This window comes from Polyodon spathula, chromosome 27, assembly GCF_017654505.1.
Source record: "Polyodon spathula isolate WHYD16114869_AA chromosome 27, ASM1765450v1, whole genome shotgun sequence".
NCBI classification, from domain to species: Eukaryota; Metazoa; Chordata; class Actinopteri; order Acipenseriformes; family Polyodontidae; genus Polyodon; species Polyodon spathula.
The window spans coordinates 6,871,009-6,894,052 of record NC_054560.1 but is presented as its reverse complement, the minus strand read 5'-3'; the positions used below and the strand labels follow the sequence as shown (position 1 = coordinate 6,894,052).

General features: G+C 45.5%; 3 protein-coding genes across 6 annotated transcripts in view; all 3 read left to right on the top strand.

Moving 5' to 3' along the window:
- LOC121301185 (transcription factor E2-alpha-like) overlaps positions 1-11,257 on the top strand; it is a 14,728-nt gene extending 3,471 nt beyond the window's left edge. Inside the window, exons 2-11 of the mRNA XM_041230325.1 lie at positions 8-66; positions 192-273; positions 663-736; positions 2,224-2,430; positions 2,817-2,940; positions 3,177-3,321; positions 3,699-3,755; positions 4,329-4,561; positions 6,967-7,112; positions 7,604-11,257. Of these exons, the coding sequence (XP_041086259.1) occupies positions 8-66; positions 192-273; positions 663-736; positions 2,224-2,430; positions 2,817-2,940; positions 3,177-3,321; positions 3,699-3,755; positions 4,329-4,561; positions 6,967-7,106 (1,121 nt within the window). The 3' untranslated portion in view covers positions 7,107-7,112; positions 7,604-11,257. The remainder of the gene's footprint in view (positions 1-7; positions 67-191; positions 274-662; positions 737-2,223; positions 2,431-2,816; positions 2,941-3,176; positions 3,322-3,698; positions 3,756-4,328; positions 4,562-6,966; positions 7,113-7,603) is intronic.
- Positions 11,258-12,208: 951 nt separating this feature from the next.
- Positions 12,209-14,265, top strand: LOC121301325 (cytochrome b-c1 complex subunit 10-like). Its single transcript, XM_041230601.1, has 3 exons — positions 12,209-12,315; positions 12,966-13,105; positions 14,137-14,265. Exons 1-2 carry the CDS (start codon positions 12,266-12,268, stop codon positions 13,084-13,086), a joined length of 171 nt encoding a protein of 56 aa, XP_041086535.1. The 5' UTR covers positions 12,209-12,265; the 3' UTR covers positions 13,087-13,105; positions 14,137-14,265.
- An 811-nt stretch (positions 14,266-15,076) lies between these two features.
- On the top strand, positions 15,077-22,488 carry LOC121301573 (methyl-CpG-binding domain protein 3-like). 4 transcript variants are annotated; one of them, XM_041231075.1, is made up of 7 exons: positions 15,077-15,175; positions 18,952-19,111; positions 19,505-19,642; positions 19,985-20,075; positions 20,409-20,586; positions 20,802-20,954; positions 21,137-22,488. In XM_041231075.1, the coding sequence occupies exons 1-6, from the start codon at positions 15,162-15,164 to the stop codon at positions 20,947-20,949; spliced, it is 729 nt and encodes a 242-aa protein (XP_041087009.1). In that variant the 5' UTR covers positions 15,077-15,161; the 3' UTR covers positions 20,950-20,954; positions 21,137-22,488. The 4 variants fall into 4 exon arrangements, with proteins under 4 accessions (XP_041087009.1, XP_041087007.1, XP_041087008.1 ...); XM_041231073.1 differs by lacking the exon at positions 15,077-15,175 and adding an exon at positions 15,467-15,733; XM_041231074.1 differs by lacking the exon at positions 15,077-15,175 and adding an exon at positions 17,569-17,725.
- The last annotated feature ends 556 nt before the right edge of the window (positions 22,489-23,044 follow it).

Genomic DNA, 23,044 nt, shown 5'->3' with positions numbered 1-23,044 from the left:
TGTTTAGCCAACAGAGGCACCACAGCAGGGAGCTCAGGGGATGAAATTGGAAAGGCTTTAGCTTCGGTGAGGATCTTTGCTGAGCTCTTAAGCGTTGTGCAGATGAGACTGCATTAAACTGTCTGCTCGGATTGCTTTGTCACATCAGTGTATTGACTTCCTGTTTATCCCCCCTTCTCTCCTATCTAAAGATCTATCCTTCAGACCACAACAGCAGCAACAACTTCCCCTCCAACCCCTCCACACCAGTGGGGTCGCCCCAGGGAATACCAGGTAAGGAAGGCTGCCGTCTGCTTCCTCCATGACTCTTAGTGATTTACCTTAAGCAAGGCAGTCAGAGGCTGGTGCTAATCTCGGGTTTGCTGTGTCTATTTCTGTTTCCCTGGCACTGTAGCCCCACCCAGTGGTATAAAGGAAGAACTGCTTTTTTGAAATGCTGTATTTAGTAATCTACCCCTTCAGTTGAGTTAATTTTTTGCACTACAAAAATAAATATAATGTTTGTTTAAAGCTAAATCCCTTTACTGTGATCACCAGAGACAGAACAAAGTGTGTCTGATTTATACTACCAAAAAAAACACATTGCCTTTGATTACATTGTTTGTGACCCTTCTATATGGCGCTGATCAGGAGAGAGAGTTCACTGTTTGTTCTCCCAGCAGCTACATCTCAGTGGTCCAGACCAACCGGCCCGGCTGCTTTATCTCCTAACTATGAAGGTGGATTGCACGCCTTGGTAAGTGTGGGGCTGTCCGGGTCCAAACAGGAACAGGGGGCGGTTGCATTAAACACCTTAAGTGTTTAACTTGAGCTTAATACCCAAGAGGGAACTTTATTCTCCTTGCATGTGAAAGTAATAAGACCTCTTCAATACTGTAAAGATCATCTAGTCATTTTGCTAGACAGTAATTCATGCAGTAACCCTGTTTTAAAGGGGAATCCTGTTTGGACTTTGGTTGTTGTTTTTAATTAAGGATGTTTACGTTTTAACTTGTCCTCTCCCAAAAACAAAACCTTCAGAAAGTCTTCCCAGTTGCCTTCCTTTCTGTATCCTGTTAATTTTATGATCATGTCGTTTGTTTAAATGTAATGTGCATCACCAGTTTGCAGTTTTATCCTGCAACACTTCAGTGTAAAAATAAGAATCACTTTATCCCCCCCCCAGTCTGCAGCCTCTTTTAAATCAGTGAAGGAATCTCACTTCAGGAGTTTGATGCAACCAAGCTCTGGTCTCATTTATTAATTGGGAGCTTTTGCTTGTAAATTAACACTGTATGAGTCTGTCTATTAATACCCTGAGATTTAAACTAGTGTGTCAAGACTGTGTAATCCATGTTAATAAATCTAAGCCAATGTAAAGCAACTCCCCCCAAAGCCTTGCCTGTAGCGAGTCGTTCTCATAATTTGTTTTCTTGTCTGTGGTTTGTGTTTTTTTTATGCTGCTGCTTTCCACCTACAGGTGTCCTCTGTGAAAGGGATGTTGCATCTCAGTGGGATTTTAACCAGTTTAAATAAAATGATGATGATGATGATGATGATGATGATGATGACGATGGTGATGATGAAAATGATGGTGGCTTTCAAAGAGTGAGGGTTAATCTTAACATTTGGGGATAGTGTGTGTGTGTGTCAGTGTGTTTTATGCACCTGTGTAATCTTGCTCACACTGGCTGTGTGTGGGGAGGGGTGGATTACTTGTTAGTGCTGTGATTTTATGGCCTGGCTATTCAAAGCAACAGTAAATCCCTTTAATACTTGGAGGACCACTTGCTAGCTGCATAGTGCTTTGTGTGTTGTACCACAGTGCATGGCTTGTGTGTCTCGATCTGTATTGTGTAATTATTCTCCTCCGAAATTAACGAAGGTGGGATAATACACAAGAATTTGTGTGTGTGAGCTCTATACTGTGGGTTGTGATTCCTCACATGTCTTTCCATTATAAATACACTGAATTCAATCTATTTAATCAGAACTGGCGTTTGAGCATTCCAAAGCAATATTGTCACTTTAGGTTTGTAATATTTCAACATAAGCTGTTGATGCAACTTAATACACAAACACTTGCTTACAGCAAATCTGTATTGTTACCGGCTTAATTAATCTTGCAAAAGTCTTTTATAAAGCTGCAGGTGACGCAGTGGTGCCAGTGTTGTGTATAGGGAACTCTGCCAGCTTCGAGCTCCACGATAAGTTTTTTTTGTTTTGTTTTTTTTTTAAATTAAGCAAAACAAGATGGAGGACCGCCTGGAGGAAGCCATCCACGTGATGCGGAGTCACGCAGTGGGCCAGGCCACGGCCCTCGCCAGCGGCCACGGGGACATGAACAGCCTGCTGACAGCAGCTGCCTCCGCGCACAACGGGGGAGTCGGGGGCCTTGCCCAGGCCTTCTCGGGAGCGGGGCTGCCTCTGAGTAACCGGCACTCTAACATGGTGAGAGGCAGGCTGGATCTGGGGACTGCAGCCAACGCTCAAACACGTTTTGGAAACGTGTACCAATTGTCTGCCGTGAACAAGACTGTTTTAATCTTGTACAGTTGTTTCCAAGTATGATCTGGGGTAGTGTGTTGAAACTAGCTTTGAGTTAAACTCTACATTTAAACTTGACCATTCAGTTAGCAATAAATGAAAATTAAAATAATGGTAATCGAATTAGTGCAATAGAGGGTTCTGTTTTAATATATTTTGGGTACGGGGACGTGGAAACAATTGGCTAATTTTGGGATATTTTCATTGTGTTGAAGACTATTGTCTTTTCTGTGTTGTGCATTGTGAGTTGGGTGACCCCTGTGTGATGCTGTCCTCCCTCCTGCTCACAGGGTGGAAGCCACCACGAGGACTCTGGCGGATTACCCAGCAACCCTGTACTGCTCCATGGACACCATGTCTCTCTGCCCCAGTCGGGGACTCTTTCCGATCTCAACAGACAGCAGGACTTCTCCAGTTAGTACTGCCTTCACTGTACAGCAAGGTCAAAGAGACCAGTGCAAGAAGAGAGCATGGGCACTATGGGGCACTTTTCACTTAATTGCATAAGCACACATGTAAAATGTACATTATTTAACTTTTAGTACCGGTTTTGTTGTGCAGTTAGGCTCCCTTGTACAATGCGAGAAAGGGCCAGGCTTGGTGTGTCTCTTGCTGCCTGTAACTGGATGTCTCTTTCCTCCTCTGTGCAGGCATGACTGCTGGAATCACACGCTCCACACACTCCTCCTCCAGCACAGATGTGAAGAGTGAGGGGAAAGAGGATGATGAGAACTCCAATGCAGACAAGTCTGAGGACGAGAAGAAGGACCAGAAAAGCTCTCGCAGCCGAACAAGGTGCTTGCCTGGCTGCTGCATTGCATGGGGGTGGGGGGCGGGCCGCATAGGGAGGAACCATGGGGGCAGGGTGTGGAACATCTAGCAACTATCCTGGAATGCTAAGAAGAATATGATATTTTTGTATATATAGAAAATATTTATCCCACATAGGTGGAGAATGTATTGAATAAACCTGTTTTCCACACTGGCTGACAAATGTGTAGCTGCACAACTACATCAGTTCATAATGCAGGCTGCTTAATTGTGCCCAGACCTGCGTGTATTTAACATGTGAAAGCCCTTCGATCTCCACTGGTAGCTTAAGTGGTTGTATGTTGTATTTCACTGTCATTTGTTACGTGGTCCTATTATCCTCATTCTCGCATTGTTTACAGAAAAGAGCCGTTTTCCTTCCAGACCTTCTCTGCCCTCTCAGACCAGGGAAATGAGGAGTAAGTTTCTTACCCGTGATCCAGTACAGAGCGCTGGGTAACGGGACGGGCACCTTCTGTACTGCAGCTTATAATAGATCCCTGGGATGGAAAAGCTGTTCTATTAACTTTTTTTTAGGATTTTCTATTTTACTGATGTGGATGTATTTGTTTTGTAAGAACTGATGTCTCTTGTGCAGTAATTGTTGGATAGCATAAATGAGGGACCGGACAATTGGAAATATATTTTTGTATAGTTGAGTCCAATATGTGGGATAAATACAATGCATAACAGTCTACACTGAACAAGCATTCCCAAAAATGAAGGTAAGACAGCTGAGCTACAAATCTTGACCACGCGCGATCCACTGCACACTTCATACCCTTTTTATATGTAAAATACTGCAAACAGAGCCCTGTTTAATGGAGGCACTTTTTTGTTTCATAGAGTGTCTGTTAGGCAAGATTCAGTGCAGCTTTTAATATCCGTTATCCATACGTTGTGCATGCTGATCTGCTCTGATCACTGTTGCTGTATTTCATGTGTGTGCCTGCTGTTTTCTGAAGTACATTCTTGTTTATTTCAATTATTAGTCTAGATGAGGATGAGGAGGACCTTCCCGTAGAGGTTAAAGCTGAGCGAGAGAAAGAGCGGCGGGTGGCTAATAACGCCCGTGAAAGGCTGCGGGTTCGAGACATCAACGAGGCCTTTAAAGAGCTTGGGCGCATGTGCCAGCTTCATCTTAGCGCCGACAAACCTCAGACCAAACTACTAATCCTGCACCAGGCTGTTAATGTAATACTCAACCTGGAGCAACAAGTGCGAGGTCAGTGTGGGGGTCACAGAGTGGTGCTATCCATCTCCTCCTGTTTCTACAGCTCCCTGTTTGTAATACATGCAAGATGCAGTGCCAGCATGGGGCTGTCTACACTGTGTAACATTCCTGCAGCATGTCTGTCTTGTTTTCTATCTCTATATTGATCTCCCTTGCACTCCACCCAGATACCCTTCCCTGCCTCCCAATCCAGCGGCGCTGCTCTCTGCATGCTTTGCATAACTTTTAGCCATAACCTTCAGCACCTACATTGCAGGAGCTATTGGTTATTTTGCTACTTTCAAAACCACGAAGGTCAACATCAGACTCGGCTGTTGGATACAGAGAGATTAGATGCTAATTTGTGGGAACTTTTTTTTTTTTTTTTTTTAAAAAGCCCAGATAAAAAAATTTTTTTATGGGGGGTGGTGTGTGTCAGTAATTTAAAACTTAAGGTAAGTACGTTGACAGAACTGTCCCAGCCCACCTGTCTGTCCAACCTGTTCATTTTAAAACTGCTTGTAAACTTGCCCCCCACCTTAGTGTTTTTTTTTTTTTTGCCCTGAGTGAGTCGAGCCACAGGAATTGCTGGCCTCAATGTTCAGCTGCTTTTCCCTTGCTGTGGGGTGGGGGATGGGCGCTGGAGGGGAGATCTCTTCTGTATGCATTGATATTAACTTCATGGCTTTTTTTTTTTTTTTTGCTTGTTTTGTTGTTTTTGGTCTTGCTCCATCTTCTCTCTCTCTTTCTCTCTCTCAAACAGGCTTTGGCATTTTTTTCCTTTCTTGTGTTTGTTCAAAGGGAGTTGAGTCTGACTTCTTTGGTTTTTAGCTGCATCTTGGATCTGTCTTTCATATCTGCCCAGAGCAGCTGCTGCTTCCTCCTCTTGTTTCTTTCTTTCTCTCTGGACAGTCCCCAGTTGCCGGCCCTTCCAGTGGCTCCCACTCTCGACCTGGCTGCTTGCTGTAGGATTGATTTGAAACCTCCCTAGGGTTCTGTCTGTCAGTGTCCTTCTAGGGTGCTATTGCTAAGGAACAGCCCTCTGGCAGCTTTCACAGGTCATGTAGGTCAATGAAGTCTGACTTGACCAGTGAAAAAAACATGCAGTCGTAATCCTGTCCAATATCTAAATGGGTTTGTTCTTTACCTCAATTGAGTCCTGTTTGCACGGTCTAGACATGTCCACTCTTGAAGGAGTCTAGGAAACCCTGAAAGCTCTTGCTCCAAATCCCCTGCTTTTCGTAGAGCAGTTCTCATAATGAGAGATCTGTGAACACACTGACCTGGTCAACCCCCCTGCCCTCACAGCTCTTGACGTCTCTATCTTTTGGCTCTGGGTTTTAAAGAAGGTCCTCCCACCCCATTGTCGGAACAGCAGGCGGTTATGTTGCATGTCTGTACCCCAAAACTGGCTTGTGCCCCCCACCGCACCCTGATCGCCTCCTGTAGCCTGATGGTTTAGATAAAGGCACACAGGCATACCCTCTAAAATAAGCACATATAATATGTATCCTCTGCCTGAAGACAGACATGCACATGCCCCTGCTGTTCTGCGCTGTGCTGCGCTGCACTGTTCTCTAACGCTCGCTGTGAACTCCACTGCAGCAGCACGGACGAGGGCCTCACTGTGGAGGAAAAGGAGCTGAAAGACCGGGACAGGCGAATGGCCAATAACGCCAGGGAGCGTGTGCGGGTGCGAGACATTAACGAGGCCTTCAAAGAGCTGGGCCGCATGTGCCAGGTGCACTTAAAATCAGACAAAGCCCAGACCAAACTAATCATCCTTCAGCAGGCAGTGCAGATCATTCTGGGCCTGGAGCATCAAGTGCGAGGTAGGGGCACCTCTTTCTACTGCCACATGGGGGGAAGCCCGGTCCGAGAGGGGCTCCTCACCCTCTCCTGGATGGGTTGGGGCCTTTCTGCCTTGACACCTCAGATTCTGTCAGTGTCTTGGTGCTTGATAGGCTGTTACTGCAGGCCCCTCCTTTGCACCCCTTGTCTGTCAGACGATATTTTAAAGTCTGGGTTGGTGGTTTTGCATTGTGTAAAGAGCATGGGGATCTCCCAGTCTCCCTTAAACGGGACACTCGGACACACGTGTGCTCTGCTATCAGAAATACAGGTATGTAGATGTTTATTGTAACACTTTTCTAAATCTCTTATTCTCATTTCTTTTCCTTACTACTTTACCCTGGTTAGAGCTTAAGACTGGGTGTCAGGAATTCCTCAAATTTTGACCCTTAGGACACCTTCCTGACTTCAACCCTTTCCTTGCGGGTAAGGGCTGAGGGAAGGGCGCTGGCTTAAGGGTTAACTGGAACACAGAGGTTTCAAACAGCAGACTGCCACTTCAAAAAATAAATAAAATAAACAGAATGATGTAGAGCTGCTGTTGAAATATGTGCCTGCCTTTCCAGAGCGTAACCTGAACCCCAAGGCAGCCTGTCTGAAGCGACGCGAGGAGGAGAAGGTGTCGGGGGTGGGGGATCCCCAGATGCAACTGTCAGGGGGGCACCCAGGCCTAGGGGACGGGCACAACCCTGTCAGCCATATGTAGCACCAGGTAACTCTCCTAAACACTGCGCACCCACAGACACACGCACACACAGTATTGCAAGCCTGTATACGGAAGACCAGACCATGCGTCTTTTAAAATCTCTGGGGTGAAGTTTTTAATCTTTACTCCAGTTTAGTTATAAAAAGAAAGCCTTTCTGGATGGTTGCACATTTATAGGAGTCTGCATGTGTCCACTGGTTTGTGCTTCTACTGCCCTAGCTAGATTTGTATTTGGACTGCCAGTGGTCAAGGGTCTAGATTGTTAGGGTGTCTGCATTTTGTAATGTGTTGTAAACTCGCAAAGCACCTTGGAGTTATGTTTGACACACAGCTTTTCAGAATGATGTTTTGAATGTATTTTCTTTTTTCTGTTGATTTGCACAGTTTGACAAACATGCAGTAACAGGTTAATAATGGCATACGTTGTTTGGGTTTTTTTGCTTTTGGGTGTGAAAATAAACTTCTAACTAATTGTTTCTCGCCCTTCTTTGCTCCAGACTCATGCTCTGGAATTTAGCAGTGCTCTTGGAAGATGTGGCCTTATATTCTTCTTCCAGTATCACCCTCATACTGCCAAAGCTGCCACAGCCGGTGGGGCAGAGAGCTGTACCTGACTCAACCGGTGCAAATGTGAAGAATTCTTCTCATTCATGGTTTTACATTTGCTTCCATAAATGATGGAACCTTTCAACAGATCCTGATCACCAAGTGGAGAATCTCAGCTGCTGCTTCTCCAACACAGCCAAGAGGAAATGAGAAAAAAAAAAAAAAAACAGGAATTTGTGCCTAATCTTCTTTATATCTTTTGTTTTTATAAAAAACATTTTCGCAATGTTTGGAACAAACTTTTTTTTTTTAAATTGCTTATTTGTAAGCAATTACTGTTCAATATTTTTTGTATAAAAAAAAAAAAAAAAGGTCTTTTAGTCATTTTCTGATTTAGCATTCCCAGCAGATAAAAGGAGCTGTCTTATTTCTCAGTGGAAAAAAGACTGGTTTGTTGTGTTAATGCTTAGTGTAACCATTCAGGGCTTCAGTTTTGAAGGGGTGGGGGGCTAGTGAGTGTACGGATGCCTGAAGCTGGCTGGTAATTGAGTAGTTGTACTGAGGGGCGAGGGGGGGGTGATACTTAAAAACAGGCTATCCGTTTAGCCAGACAGGAAGTAGGCCTCAATATGACAAATGGGAGTCACGAAAGGAGGAAGTGGCTGCAGCCCCCTCCCCCCGTAGCAGCTGCAGGGTTCACTGTGTGTAGCGGCTGTTTTAATTCAGTGTTGAAAAGGGAAATGGGCAACAAAGTAACCCCCCCCCCCCCCCCCCCCCCATACACATACTTGCTCAGCCTTTCCAAACTCCATAGAGGGGGGCACCATTGTATTCCCTGGGCTGAGCATGAACGATGGGGAAGTCTGAAGCACTCCCTAAGTGTATTGGCTTCCCCTCTGCTCCACTGCTTGCTTCTTTCTTACTGTTTCCAGCCAGCTCACATTTACACATTGGAAATGTCAAGCAGCTGTTCTGGTGGACATTTTCCATTTAAAAAGATCTCCCCCCTGCCTCTTCCCAGTAAGCCTGGAGCAAAAGAATCCCTGTATCTGTTTCTCTCTGTGCTGTGTAGAGAGCGAATCTCTAGAGCTTCACAAACCCACTCCTTTCATTAATCTGTGGGGGTTTAATTTGTTCTTGTTTTTCATTGTTATTGTCTGTTGTTCTTGGGCAAGCATGTACATTAAAAGAAAAAAATACAATTCATGCATAAGTAGGGATGTTATTTTATGTAAGATGAGCAAAACTATATTTTTATTAGACTATACATTGTAGATTTTTTTAAGAAAAAAATATGTAGTTGGAGTAGAGTGTAGAGTTTGAAAGAAATGTCTTTAATGAGTTTGCTTCTCATGGCTGCCATGTCAGCAGTTATCTGTTTTTGTTTTTTAAACATAAAATAATTAAAAACCTGGTATTGTGGACACCTGTATTGGCTCTGTTTGAAAACGCAGGGAAGAGTCCTAATCTCTTGTGGGTGCACCTCCTGCTTAATGGAAACTAAGTGGAAGAAGGTGATGATAGAATAATTCCCGTGACCAGAGGAGTGTTGCCCTGTCTGTTTTTGCTACTGTCTGTTAAGGCAGAGACTGTGGTAGTGGGAAGGCAGGGGCTCGCTGTCGAAACAAGTGAGGGGCCGAGTCTTCCAGATGTAGAGCTGGCATAGAAGCATGCAGGAGAGACAGTGAGCAGAGCCAGTGCGAGCCACGGGGTGTCGGGAGAGAGCAGGGTGACGCTCACATCTGGGGTTTAAATGTTCAGAGCGCTTGGGCCTCCTCAAGATGAGCTGCCTGTTTTTATTTTTTGTTTTACGGGCGTGGGGTGGGGGAGGGTTATTCCTCTAACAGAACTTTTTTTTTTTTAACACTAATTTAAAAGTGGTTTTGACCCTTGTTTAAGCATTACCCTGAAACTGGTGTGCAGGGATTCTCCGCTGTGCCCGTTTCAAACGCAGGTCCTCGCCAGACCCCAGTATTATCCTCTCTTTGTAGATTTGTTTTTATCCCACTCATATCCACAGCATTGCAGTGAGGGGACCTCTGTATCCAGAAACTGAACCACCATGGCTGAGCTGGGATTCTCATTGGCTCTAACCACTAGGCCTGTTGGTGCTACTTTTTTTTTTTTTTTCTTTAAATATGGTTTGGTTATTGTTGGTCGTCAGCTTATTTGTATATATCTATTGACCTAGTGAGATTTATAAGGAATACTCTCGTCCGTCCGTCCCCCCCACTGTGGTTCCAATGCAGTGTGTCTGCTATTCATGTTTCATCCTGACACCCCTGGTTTCTGTTAGCTGTGGGGAATTTATTTCATGGGGGGGGGGGGGGGCAGGGGGGGTATATAATTTACCAGACTGTTGACTGAATAGAACAAAAGTGTGTGCTTCTCTTTAGTTACCTGACACAGCTACCAGCAGAGCCCCTTGCTGGGTGGCAGCATTGTGTACTTTCAGTAAACCACAGGGGGGCGCTGTTCACACCGTTATTAGTTTACTGTTGACTACAGCAGTGGAGCAGCGAGTGTTTTATTTAAAAACTTGATCATTAGTTCTTTACAAGAAAAGCAATAGTGTGGCCTTTTCATTCTCGCTCTTCTGACGCCATGTTGAGAGAATGATACCTAATCAGTGCCTGACATTTTTGTTTTTAAACTTTAAAAAAGTAAAATAATAGTCTAGTACATTTATTGCAGAGATGTGCAGTATACCCTATAAATGGTTTTAAATGTGGGTAAAGAAGAAAAATTAGGCTTATTTTTCAAACTGATCCTTTTTTTATATAACAATTTTTTTGATAAAGAGGAAATTTAAAAATGTTTGTTTTGTAGTATTTTTTTTTTTTTTTTTTTTTTTTTTTTTTAAAACAATTGTCTGGACTCAAACTTTGATCCTGCTACATGATAGATAGTGATGTGGAAACCTTTTTGTGAGTTCTTGTTTTTAATCGTCTGTTTAGCAGTTATGATTAGTGTTGGCAGCTAAGCTGTTCAGCTGGCTCATACACTTGTACTCCACTTAAAGGGAGAGGCATCTGCTTTTCTATGTAGAAGGGCTGAGGTCTCTGTCATCTGAACAAGGATCTGAGGCTCCCAAACAGTATTTGTTGTAACCAGTAAGTTTGTTTACACTCTACATCTGATTAGGGGAGCAGAGAAGGTGAATCCTAATGGCACTGCCCAAGTTGTTTTGTTTTCTTTGTGTTCCATATTTGCCCACTTGGCTTCCCCGCTGGGCTGTTCCCGGCTCTAGAGTGATGTAGTGGGTTTAGCAGATGACCTGGTCAGGCTTCCTGGAGCAGTGAAAGCAGGTGTCTCTGTCCTTCAAAGGTGGGATCACAAGAAGTGAAAGGTTGTGTTTGAGTGCCTCCAGTCAGAACTTTTCCTTTTTTATAAAGTAGCTATTGAGAACTGTCATGTATATAACAGTAATGTAGCAATAAATGTGCCATTTTTAATAACATATGCTTTTTTTTTTTCAATGTCTGTCTTTTGAATCTTGTATACTTTAAAAAAAAAAAAAAAAAAAAAAAAAAAAAAAAACAGAACAAGGAAAAACAGGAGAAGGAATAAAAACATTGTAATAAAGGTTTTACCTGAAACTGAAACTGAGTGTTGCCTGACTTTGTGCGGTCATTTTATTTGTGTGTGTGTCCAAGTGTTTCCCTGACTGCCTGCTGTCTCTTGAAAGGTAGAAACCTGTGGATGTTAATACACGTGGCTGGTTACAAAAACAGAAATGTTAGTATACAGAATTTGAATGTCTAGGCTGCTAAATCGTTCTAGAGCATAAGGGAGCCTCTGGAGCACAGGACTGGAGTATGAGGGAGGCTCTCTTGCAAGGGGTTTGCTCTCCCTCTCCATGGTTATGAAAATATCCTGCACCCTAAACACAGATTTGTCAGCAGTTAATATTATATTTGAGTTTAAAGTGGTAGTTAAAGCCAGCTCTCTCCTGTGTGATCAGGCTCCCTCCCGCCTGTAGTGGAATGGTGTAACCAGCAGGAGGCAGTAATCACGCTATCATTATTGCATCTGCTGACCCTGAATCCCATTGCAGTACATACCACACCTCGCTCCTCTGAGTTTATGAGAAGTTTAGGGGTGCATTAATTTACCGTTGCATTTACAGTATATACATACATTAGCTCAAGGGTTGCACGTACTCATACACGTGTTTTGTTTAAATAAAAATAGAACCCATTCTCCCTGAATAAGAGCTTTGATTTCTTCCTCGCAGCGTGGTGTTGGAGGTTGGTTGCGAATGCACAGCGCCCCTTTCCTTCACAAGAGAAACAGCCGCTTGTCTCGTACACGCGTGTTTGGTGTTCAATAAAGTTGTCAAAAAACTAAACGAAGGACCCCCCCCCCCCCCCAATATTTTGTCGGAACAACCGCATGTCTAAAAATGTCTAAACAGCAGTTAGATAGAAAGGGGAATAAATAACAGGCCAGTCAAATACAAACGTGCTCGACCAGACTAATAATAAACATGTAAAGAAAGGTTTTTATGCAGGCTCTGCGTCGGGCGACCGAACGTCTTTGTGGGGTCCTGACGCAACAATTTAAGCGCTGCGCATGTGCAGAGTGAAGGTCAGATAAAGACGGGGAAGACGATGCTGGCGAAACTAATCGGGGCGAAATACGTGCAGCTCGCCAAGACCTGGTAAGAGAACCGAGCCGAGCCCGAACTGGCGAGTCCAATTCGACCAGGGGGTCCAGTCTGTAGTCCCAGAAGCCGGAGGGTGAACGTTTGAGATCGTGATGATTTATAAACACGATGTGTCGTGTCAGTGTTTTTTGGTATCCAGAGAGACCCAGAAATAAATAAATCTAAACACGAAACCGCCGCTGAAAGCGTGTTTGTGAATGTCACTGGGGGGATAGCCCGGGTTGAAACGCGACCTGAGGTGCTGTGACAGTACTCGCTTCACAGGGCTGCGCTATCACTTCTTGCCTTTCACAGTGTCATTTAATTTTTGTAAACCGGTGTGACAAAAACAAAGCGGTACTAACAGCGTCCGTGTTGCATTGATTTGTGTTTCTCGTCTACTGAACTTGCAAAGGGACCTGTGTTTACACGCATTGGGAGGTAACGAAGGGAACCGTTTTCCCGAATGCCGAGTCGCTGGCCCCGGGGCTGGAATGTTCCTGGGGGGAGGGTATAGGGTTTAGCTCTACTTTCAAAGGAGAATGGGGGGCGTAGAAATTCTACTGTGACTTATGATTGTATTTAACTAGTGGCAGTGTGGGTGTATGAAGTGTGATGGCTCCCCCTCCATGAGGAGACTGACTGACTCTCTCTCTCTCTCTCAGGGTCCCCACGCTGTCTGCCTGGACCGCGGTGGGTGGGGTCACGCTGGTCTATGCCACTGACTGGCGGGTGATTCTCGACTACGTGCCCTACATCAACGGCAAGTTCAAGAAGGACGAGTAGCCATGGCGGTGCTACAGCGGTGGGTGTGATGAAGCCTCAGACCTTGCGCTGTCTGCTGTATAAAGCTGCTGTTCATGCTTCCATCACCACACTCTGCTCAGGCACTATGCAGTGAACATCTGCATGGCTTGAAACCAGAATCGACCCTGCTGGCCCCAGTCCTGGGTTCAGATATCCCCTCAATGAAGTCTGTCATTGAAATGAGCAGGCGTTTGAGCAGGGTTAGAAACTCACACTAGCCCTGCTGCTGCCCCCAGTCCTGGGTTCAAAACTCCCCTCAATGAAGTATATTATTGATATGATTCCTCTCTTTTATATAGCTGCATGAACCGCTCCTAACAGTAACACACTCAGGTGTGACCTGTCAGTGCTGTGATGAGAAGTGTGATCAGTTCATTCACAGCAGATTTTCCAGTGGCCTGATTGTTCAAACTCTTCCTGCCACCTTCCTGCTCTTTTCAGTAATGTAACCAAACAAGTTCTGAAACCGAGGACTGCATGGAGCAGGGCTGGTGGAAGTTACAAGGCCTGGCTCTGCTGCTCAGGGACCAGCGAATCGAGTCCAGGCTGTTCCTCTGCCAACTGTGGTCAGGAGTTCCCAGGAGGTGGCGCACAATTGGCCAAGCGCCGCCCGGGGGAGCTTAGGTTAGCCAGGGTGTCCTCGGCTCACCGTGCACCATCGACCCCTGTGGGCTGGCCAGTAAGCTGCCCAGAGCTGCGTTGTCCTTTGACGCTGTAGCTGTGAGGTGGCTGCATGGTGAGTTTGCAGTGTGAAAAGAAGCGGGCGGCTTACAGCACACGCTTCGGGAGACAGCGCGTGTTCATCTTCGCCGCTCCCGAGTCAGAACGGGGGTGGCAGCGGTGAGCTGAGCCTAAATAATAATTGGATGTTCTAAATTGGGAGAAAATACAAAAAATAATTTCTGACTACTGAATTTAAAAAATAAATAAAAAAATAATAATTCTCCCTCTCCTCCGTCCCTGCCTCTCTCCTGTGAGGCTCCCCTGCTGCCCCTGATTTGCTCTGCTCTGCTCTCCTCTCTCCTACAGATCGGTGCCGGAGGGGACCTTGGCTTGGACTTCACCCACATCCAGGACTGGAGAGCAATTATTATAATGTTTGTTTTAATGGGTTTTTGTTATTTGTGTGATCAATAAAATAAAAGTGTCATCTGCAAATGTTTTTGGTTTTGCTTTTCCTTGGTTATTCAGGAATGTGTGTGGGCAGGAAGGCTTTAGTTCCTTTCTGTATTCCAGAGCAGTGTTTTATATGTAATATTAATATATGGTTCTGCTTCTTGTATATGAAGGCTGTAATGTGCAGTGTGTGAAAGGGAAGCGGGAATCTAAAGCAAATAACGGGTTCAAATGTGCACCCCCTCAAAGAGCATTGTGTGAAATCGCTGGGTAAACGAGTGCTGATTTTAGTTGCTGGCGCAGTGGGTTGTGTTTTGTGTGGTAATGGGTTTATGGCACTTGGAGGTTTTAATGAACAAGTTTGACGATGTGGCTGCCTCTGTCTCCACGTGTTGTATATGTGTGTGCACCCCGCTGGGAACCCACATGGGAAGGGGGTCTGCAGCCGCGAATTTACCGTTCAAACAATTAGCCGCAACATTACCCAGCAGTGCGTGCTGTGGCCCTGCTTACGGAGGGAACTGAGGGACGCTGGAGTGCATTACCCGAACTGGCGCAGCTGCAAGAGTATCAAACGCCCTGAAAATATTCCGTATGAATGAAACGTTTATACTGAACTCTTGCGAGGGCCGTTTAGTTGGAAAGTCCCAGTTTTTCCAGTTGTCTGTCTGTCTCTTTCATGTTCAAGTAAATCCCCGCATTACTTTTTGGTTGTGTGTGCCCGCCCGCTCGTCTCCCAGCCTCCCTCCTGCGTCCGTTTTAATCTGGGACTATTTCTCATTGTGGCGCAGGGATTCCGGCTAATCATGTTATTCGTGATGATCCATTCACGCACTGACCGGAGTGGGTGAGGGACGGAGGGAGGGAGCGAGTGAAAGGGAGAGGGGTGAGGAGGCTTGAAACACACTCAGATCGGGGGAAGGGAGAAAGGATGCGAGATGGACTCGAAACAGTAAGTCTAGCTGGGACTCGGTGAAAGGGGGCAGTTTACAGTACTCTGTATCGGCTCTTCTCATTGCAGTTACTGCCTTATCAACAGAGCAGCTGTATTAGCAGCGTGGTTATAGCGGCACTGGGAAAGGAGACAGGAAGGAAAAGCGGAGGGGGTTAAAATGAATGTGCAATTTCATTGATGGAGATTTTAAAAGCAGACTGGCGGTGTGTTACAGTATTTACAGCGCTCCCCCGCTAGACTGCCGGCTGTTAGGAAGCGGATTGCATGAAGAGAGCAGAGCGATCAGTCTATGCGCCGTGTGTGTACACATGCACAACACGCACCGTTTGACAGGAGACTCGCGATAGAAGCAGCGTTTGGGGCGCTGTGAATTGCGCTTCGCTTTGTTTTTTTCTTCTCATTGTCGGAGTGTAAATCTCCGGCTAGATTTCGCTAGTTTTTGTTTTGTTTTGGGAAATCGCTACACTTTCTTTCTTGCTTGCTCTCGCTCGTTCTCTCTTTCCGCCGGTCTGTGCAGTTACTACACTGGGAGCCGAAGATGCAGCAGCGGGAGAAGTAAGTTGGTCTAGTTAGTATTGTGTTAGAAGGTAAATGCCGTGTGTTGTTGAAAATGAAAAGACTCGGAGAGGTGCTGAGCTGCGTTAGCACCGGGTGCAACTTTCAATGCACAGCCGGTCCTTGGTTCAAAGGCACTTTGTCTTGTATCGCTTTGTGTAAACAGCCGCAACTCTTTGTTTTTGTGCTCGCATGCTAGACTTCATTTTTAATTTTTTTTAAAAATTAAAATCTTGTTTTAAAAAAATCCAGAGAGACAGACAGCACATGCAGTGTGCACGTTTTAGGCAATTATTTTCGTATGTTACCAGTATGTTTATAAATGTGTACTGTTTATTTTTTTCATCAGCGGATGATCGATCGATTGATTGTTGTTGTTAAATATTTTTTTAATAATTCCGTTTCCATTGACCTGTTTCCACCTCGCATGGGCGTCATATATATATATATATATATATATATTATAATATCGTATATGACTATATATATTATATTATATATTCGTCTATGATCAAACATTGATTACAATGGACCGTTTTTATTTAAAACATACATGGCTCTTCAAAACAAGAATGACGTTTCCTGTCTGCACAACGCTCACGAGCCTCATGTGTCTGTTAATGTATCGAGTTCAGCCCTTTGCATTGCGGTGCGCTTTGTATTAGAGCTCGTGACGTTTACACGTGCGGGGGGGGGGGTCCTTTCGTGCGGTTACCATTATATCATGTTCTTGCTAATGCTGCACGTAATGCATTCTCATATAACCCGGAGTGTCGGGACTGTCACAAAGCGAAGGGAACCTCTGAAATCCACCACCTGCAGATCTACACAGGAGCACTTATACTATAACAACTCGTTCACGTAAAGACCGACACTTCTCTCTTTGTTATTCAGATGTATACCTTTTTGTATTGTCTTTTATTTTTAGAAAATGCATGCACTGTATTCTGACGCTTCAGCTGCACACGGGCCCATACCTGCTGAGCGAGCCATCTGCTGACTTGGTGAAATGAATAAAGTGCAGAATGAATCTCACGGTACCTGCAGAATACATACATTGTTGCAGTGCGTCGATTGAGATTTAAAACGAGTCTCTGAACTGCTGTAGCTCATAGTTTACATTTCTCAAGTAGGATCTTAAAGTAACAAGACCACACCGGGTTTGTTTATCACTTTTTAAACTTTTTTGAGAAGGCTGTCACCCATAAACCGCGCTGAACATATCAGCCTGTAAATGTCCGCAGGGAGCAGAAATATGAGCAAATGAAGGGGAATGCATGTGTGTTCAGAGCGGGAGAGTGCGGGGTGTCCTGAGGAGCAGCCTGCGCCTTTCAAATCACGGGACGTGGATGTCCCCAAATAACGCTCTTTTCTTTTATTGTTATTATTTTAATTTTTTTTTTTTTTTTCTTGGAGGTGTTGTCTAAATGTGATAACGGAGATCCACGCAAAGAAAACAGGCGAGCAATCTGCATGTACACTTTTTTGTATTTGTATTATTTGTTTTTTTTATCAATCCGAATCTGACACGCAGTCGTGCATACTCATATTAAAGTAACACACAGTGCAACACGACAGTGACACAAGAAGACTAAGTTCTAACAAAAGATTTTAAAAATTTTGGGTTACTTATTGTGTAAATACAAGGTATATTAAAATGTTTGGAAACACACACACACAAAAAGAAACGCTCTTAAAATGTAAAATCGGTATTATTATTATGGAGGAACTAGTTTTTCATAACCCTTGTGCGCCTTTCCCCGTCGTTGGAGACTCTGGCGAGGAGTGCTGCGGCTCCCCCAGTTGTTGCGAGTAAAACCGGGTCGCGGCGGCGGATGGATCCTGAGAGCGACAAAGCGGCGAGCCGGAGAGGGAGAGGAGGAGAGAGACACAGCGAATCAATGAACAAAAAGATAGCGTAAAGCCGCCTTTCTTTACCAAAAGATTTCTCTCCACGCAAGGATATAAACGGGAGAACATGGAGAGGAAAAGGTGGGAGTGCTCGGCTCTCCCCCAGGGCTGGAAAAGGGAAGAAGTGACCAGAAAGTCGGGTTTGTCAGCGGGCAAGAGCGATGTCTATTACTATAGGTACTGATCGAGGAAGGGGGCATTGTGTAGATACCATCATGGAGGCGGGCTAGGGGGGAGGCGCGACATCGGGGCCACTCGAAGCCGGGGTTTGCTTGCAAAGTCTGAGTCGGTAAGGGGGGGTGGGAGATCCACCGCTGCACAGACAGGCAGGCAGGCAGGGGTAGCTGAGTGAGCGACACAACAGGGTTTTCTATTGTCAGCAAACCGTCACAGGCAGAAGCGTGGGAGGAGGCGGGGTGAGTGTTTCTATATTATTGCTGCTCTGTAGCTAGTATTATTGCACAATACCAAGTGGCGGCAGGTAATGAATGCGCTACCGAAATAGAACCAGTCGTTCAGAAACACTGTAACAGTTATTAAAGTTTGCATGCGCACAGTCTAGTGTAATATACCCATTAATAAAACACTTGTTTATTAAATATAAATATATGTGATGGTGCTCGTGATCTGCAGGCACCTTTATAAGAAGCAGTTTCATGCACCGGAGGTCCGGGTGTTGTGCAGCTCGCTGCTCCTCAGTCTGCGGACTGTGCTTGCAGTAACTATACCCTGGCTGTGCTGTTGCTGTGAATGCAATGACGTGTGAAGCAGTTAGCATGCCTCTCTTCCTCTCACCCTTCCTCTGGGTATCTTGGCCTCACGGCATGCCCCCTTGCTGTGATACTGTACCCGCAGGCATGCAGCTTCCAGTCAGGGGTTAGGCGGAGGGGGTCAGTGGACTGGGGCATGGAGAGTGGAGAGAGCTTGTCTCTGTTACGAACCAGGGATAGATAATAATAATGTCTACTTGCTTTCTGTTCAGTAGTGCTCTTTTGCCGCTTCTTATTTAAGCTGCAACCCATTTGCCAAGTTGTTTAACGTGCTGCTGTTCTGGGTGCAGCTCAGTAACGATGTGTTGCTAATCTAGTTCAGGGTTCAGTCAGACCCAACCCCCATATGCTGCCGTTCTCTTGTGTTTTGTGACCTGGTCTCTTTGTCCTCTGTTGTGTTTTGTGACCTGGTCTCTTTGTCCTCTCTTGTGTTTTGTGACCTGGTCTCTTTGTCCTCTCTTGTGTTTTGTGACCTGGTCTCTCGTCTGTAAGGGCTCCTTCCCAGTCCTGTAAAGGTTCTCTGTTTCCCGCCCGCAGCCCCAGTGGAAAGAAGTTCCGGAGCAAGCCGCAGCTGGCCCGCTACCTCGGCAACTCCATGGACCTGAGCTCCTTCGACTTCCGCACCGGCAAGATGCTGATGAGCAAATTGAACAAGAACCGGCAGCGCCTGCGCTACGACGCCAACAACCAGGCTAAGGCAAGGGCAGGGGGCAGGGGTCCAGGACTAGCCTTCTGTTCTGAGCACTGACAACACTGCTTCTGAACAATATCATTTTGCAACGTAGTTATATTTTTAAAAATCGTGCTGTAGAGGTATAGGATCTGTTAGTAATCTGTGGAGCCAAATCAAGATTTTTCAGCCAATGAATGATTGCTATTGACTTTTAGGTGCCTCGAGATCATCCAAGTGTGTGTATTTACTTGCATACAGACACTTAATTGTCATTATTACAAGCACCAAAAGTTATAACCTGCCTTCCCTGGGAAAGTTCATCCATAACTTTACACACCCAGTGAGAAGATATACAGTACTAAAAGACCTTTGTGTTATAATGTCACAGAAGACCAATATTTTGTTTTTGCGCTGCAGGGTAAACCCGATCTGAACACGTCCCTCCCAGTCAGACAGACGGCCTCCATCTTCAAACAACCGGTTACCAAGGTGACGAACCATCCCAGCAACAAGGTGAAGACGGACCCACAGAAAGCCATCGACCAGCCCCGGCAGGTAAACGGTCCGCTGTGGTTCTGACTCGGAACAGTGTTGGTACTGATGGCTCTGGATAAGAGTCCTGCTAGATGGCTGCTTCTCATATAGTAGAAGCCACTCTTACGAGTGTTCAAACGAAGCTCCCGTCTGCTGTAAGAGATGCGTAGGGGCAGAATACCCTGCATTTCTTGTGTGTTTGTAACTGTGAGGTTCCACTGTTTTATAGCAATATCAAAGTGGGGCATTACCATTGGACCTTTTTATAAAGTAGAATTATATATATATATATATATATAAAAGTTTTTAAAAGTTGCTGCATTGTGTTTATCAGGTTAATAACCCCCTCCTCTTCCTGCGCAGCTGTTCTGGGAGAAGAAGCTGAATGGCCTCAACGCGTTTGACATTGCAGAGGAGCTGGTGAAGACCATGGAGCTGCCCAAGGGGCTGCAAGGTGAACAGAACCACGAAACCCGGATCGTGTGGTACACACACACACACAGGTCAATCCAGCTCAAGCTGATCAAAATCTGGGGAGGTATTTCCTCCATGCTTGATTATACATAAAAACTAACAGAAAGGGGTCATGCAAATACCCTTTGGTCCACTGGAGCTTGAGTGATCCGTAACTTGTCATCATTAACCAAAATCCTGATGCAGGGTTATTGATTAACTGATTGATTGATTGATACAAACATTCCAAGTTGTAGTATAAGAAAGGGGAGTGGCAGCAGCTCCGAGCCGGTGTCAGTGACGTGGCGCTCTTGTGTCTGCCCCCCCTCTGCAGGCGTGGGCCCAGGCTGCACCGATGAGACCCTCCTCTCTGCCATCGCCAGCGCGCTCCACACCAGCACCGCACCCATCACAGGACAGCTCTCAGCCGCTGTGGAGAAGAACCCGGGCGTGTGGCTCAACACATCCCAGCCGCTCTGCAAGGCCTTCATGGTGACTGACGAGGACATCCGGTAGGGAAACACACACTGCCCTGGTGCAGCTTGCATAGTGTTTGCCTGTTTGCAGCAGCCAGTGCATTCTGCAAATGGCTTTAGTATTAATGCATTCAAGGTTGTTCTTCCCCCTCTGCCCCGGAGTAAAGAATATGTATTGTAAGTGTTTTTAGTTTGAGAACTCTTCTGCAGACACAGTAATGTTTGCAATGGTGCGTGTGCGTCTCTTGCAGGAAACAGGAAGAGCTGGTGTACAACGTGCGGAAGAAGCTGGAGGAAGCGCTGATGGCAGACATGCTGGCTCACGTGGAAGAGGCGTCCTGTGATGGGGACGCTGTGAAGGAAGAAGGGGACGAGACAGAGGACATGGAGGATGTATAGCGAAGGTTAGGATCTGAACATGAGGACAGAGATGCTGGAGGTCTAGTGGTAAAAGCTAAAGGCAGGCAGCAGGCAGTGTGGCTCAGAGAATATAGATTAAAGATGGGGAGGCAGGGAAGGTGCTTGAAGCTGAGAAGCAGTGTCACCTTGCACAGCCTTTAATCTTGTCCCTTTCCTTTTTTCCAAGGGCTGGATCCCAGTTTGGAAGTCGCACAGTAACAGAAAAATGACCTGGACATCACCCCTCTATCCACCTTCCCTGGTCCACTGCACACAGTCGCCCTTTTGGCAAAGAGGGACCTTTTGGGACTCCTGAGCTCCTGGCAACGCTTGCCGTGATGACAAAACACAAGACTCTCTTAGAATTTGAATTATTATTATTGTTATTGTATGAATAATATCTTTTTATGTTTTTTTAAAGAAAGTTAAAATGCAGCACCCACACAGATCAGCAGTTTTCTGGACTCGCCGCTGGTATTGATTTTCCTGTAGTACCTCCTGTTGTATTTTTGACATGCTTGCTTTTTCACACTTTCACTGGAAAGTGTGGGGAATGACGCACGATGATCGTTAAGATGGTTTGTACTCGTTTTACCTGTGCTGTTAAGACGCATCCCCATCTCCTTGTTTCAATTGCATAGTGGCATCCTTGAAATGAATTTGCATGAGGTGCTTGGAAGATTACCCTGCTGTGTCAGTTCCAAGCAAGCGCCTTACTTCACCCCAGAATGTGGGTTTTGTTTTGTTACAATTTAATTTTTTTAATGCATAGAAAAATAACTTGTTCCAAGTTGCTGTGTTCTACCGGCGTTATTGTATGAGCTGCTTCGAACCCTGTCCACTGCTGATCTGCAGAGGTGACTGAGCCAGGGTGGGGAAGGCAGGTTTACAGATAGACTCTTCCTGACCCATTTAACTGCTTGGTGGAGACCATTCTGGCTTCTGCTGTGAGCTCTGTGAGACACACTGGGTCAGATTAACTTTGCTCCAGTGTTGGAAAACTTAAATAACTCCATACTGGTTAATTATAATATTATTATATTTTTTGTTCTGTGGTGCTTTCTTTTAACTGCACTGGTGTAAAGGCTTGCTCAATCTGGCCCCATTGTCTCTTCTGTAAAAGTTACTTTATATTTCAAAGCAGATGTGCACTGTTTTTGTACGAGAAAAATATCTCAATTGTGGGCTTAATGAGAAGCACGGTGTTGCCTGGGGAAGGCTGCTTTTGGTTTGCAGTGACACCTGGCATGGCTCAGCCTGCTGTGTGCTGGAGGGGTGTGTGTCTGGACAGTGTGACGCCGCCCGGCTCCAGAGGGCTCTGCTCGTGTTGGCACTGGCAGCGTGGATGGCACAGGTGCTGTAGCTGTTCCACTCACTGCCCCCCCCTTCCCCCCCTGCTTACCAACTCTGCCCTGTTTCCCTTCCCTTCGCTTCCTGATTCATGCCCAAACAACTAAGCTAGGAACCATTCCCTCTCAGCAACCTGCTGTTGCTGAATTTTGTAAAGTTAAAATATGGATATAAACTTTGATAACAACTTGTCTTTGTCTGACTCCTTTGTTTAAATACAGCAGAAGCCCGGTCATCTGAACAGTTTACTAAGAAACAGCAGTAGGTGTGCATATATTGTATTCTAAAGGTTTATTTAAACAGTAGCATTCTCCTCATAGCCCCAAACACGGTGTTTCCGTCGTGTTACACTGAAGCATTTTTGTGACGAAACATTTCTAACTCTGCTGTAGCCGCACTGAGTTTTTTCCCTGCTAAGCAAAGCTGCTTGATGATGTGTCTTTTTAAAATCTGTGCAGCCGCCCATCACTAGCTTTAACCCTGTCCTCTGGATGCAGTGGACTATGCAATAGCAATGCTTTCTCTTGAAGTGCTGGTCCTGCAATGGGAGAGTTGCCCTTTCTTGCATGGACCACGGTGTTTCATTCCATGGTACTGTTAAGGAAGATTCACGAACTACAAACAGACAGATCCTTGTCTGGCCACTAAGAAGCTTGCTGTGAAATGCCTGATAACCTGGCTCTGCTGGCAACAGATGTGGAGGCCTAGCTTTTTCCAGGACTGCAGCATCAGCATCTGGGAACTT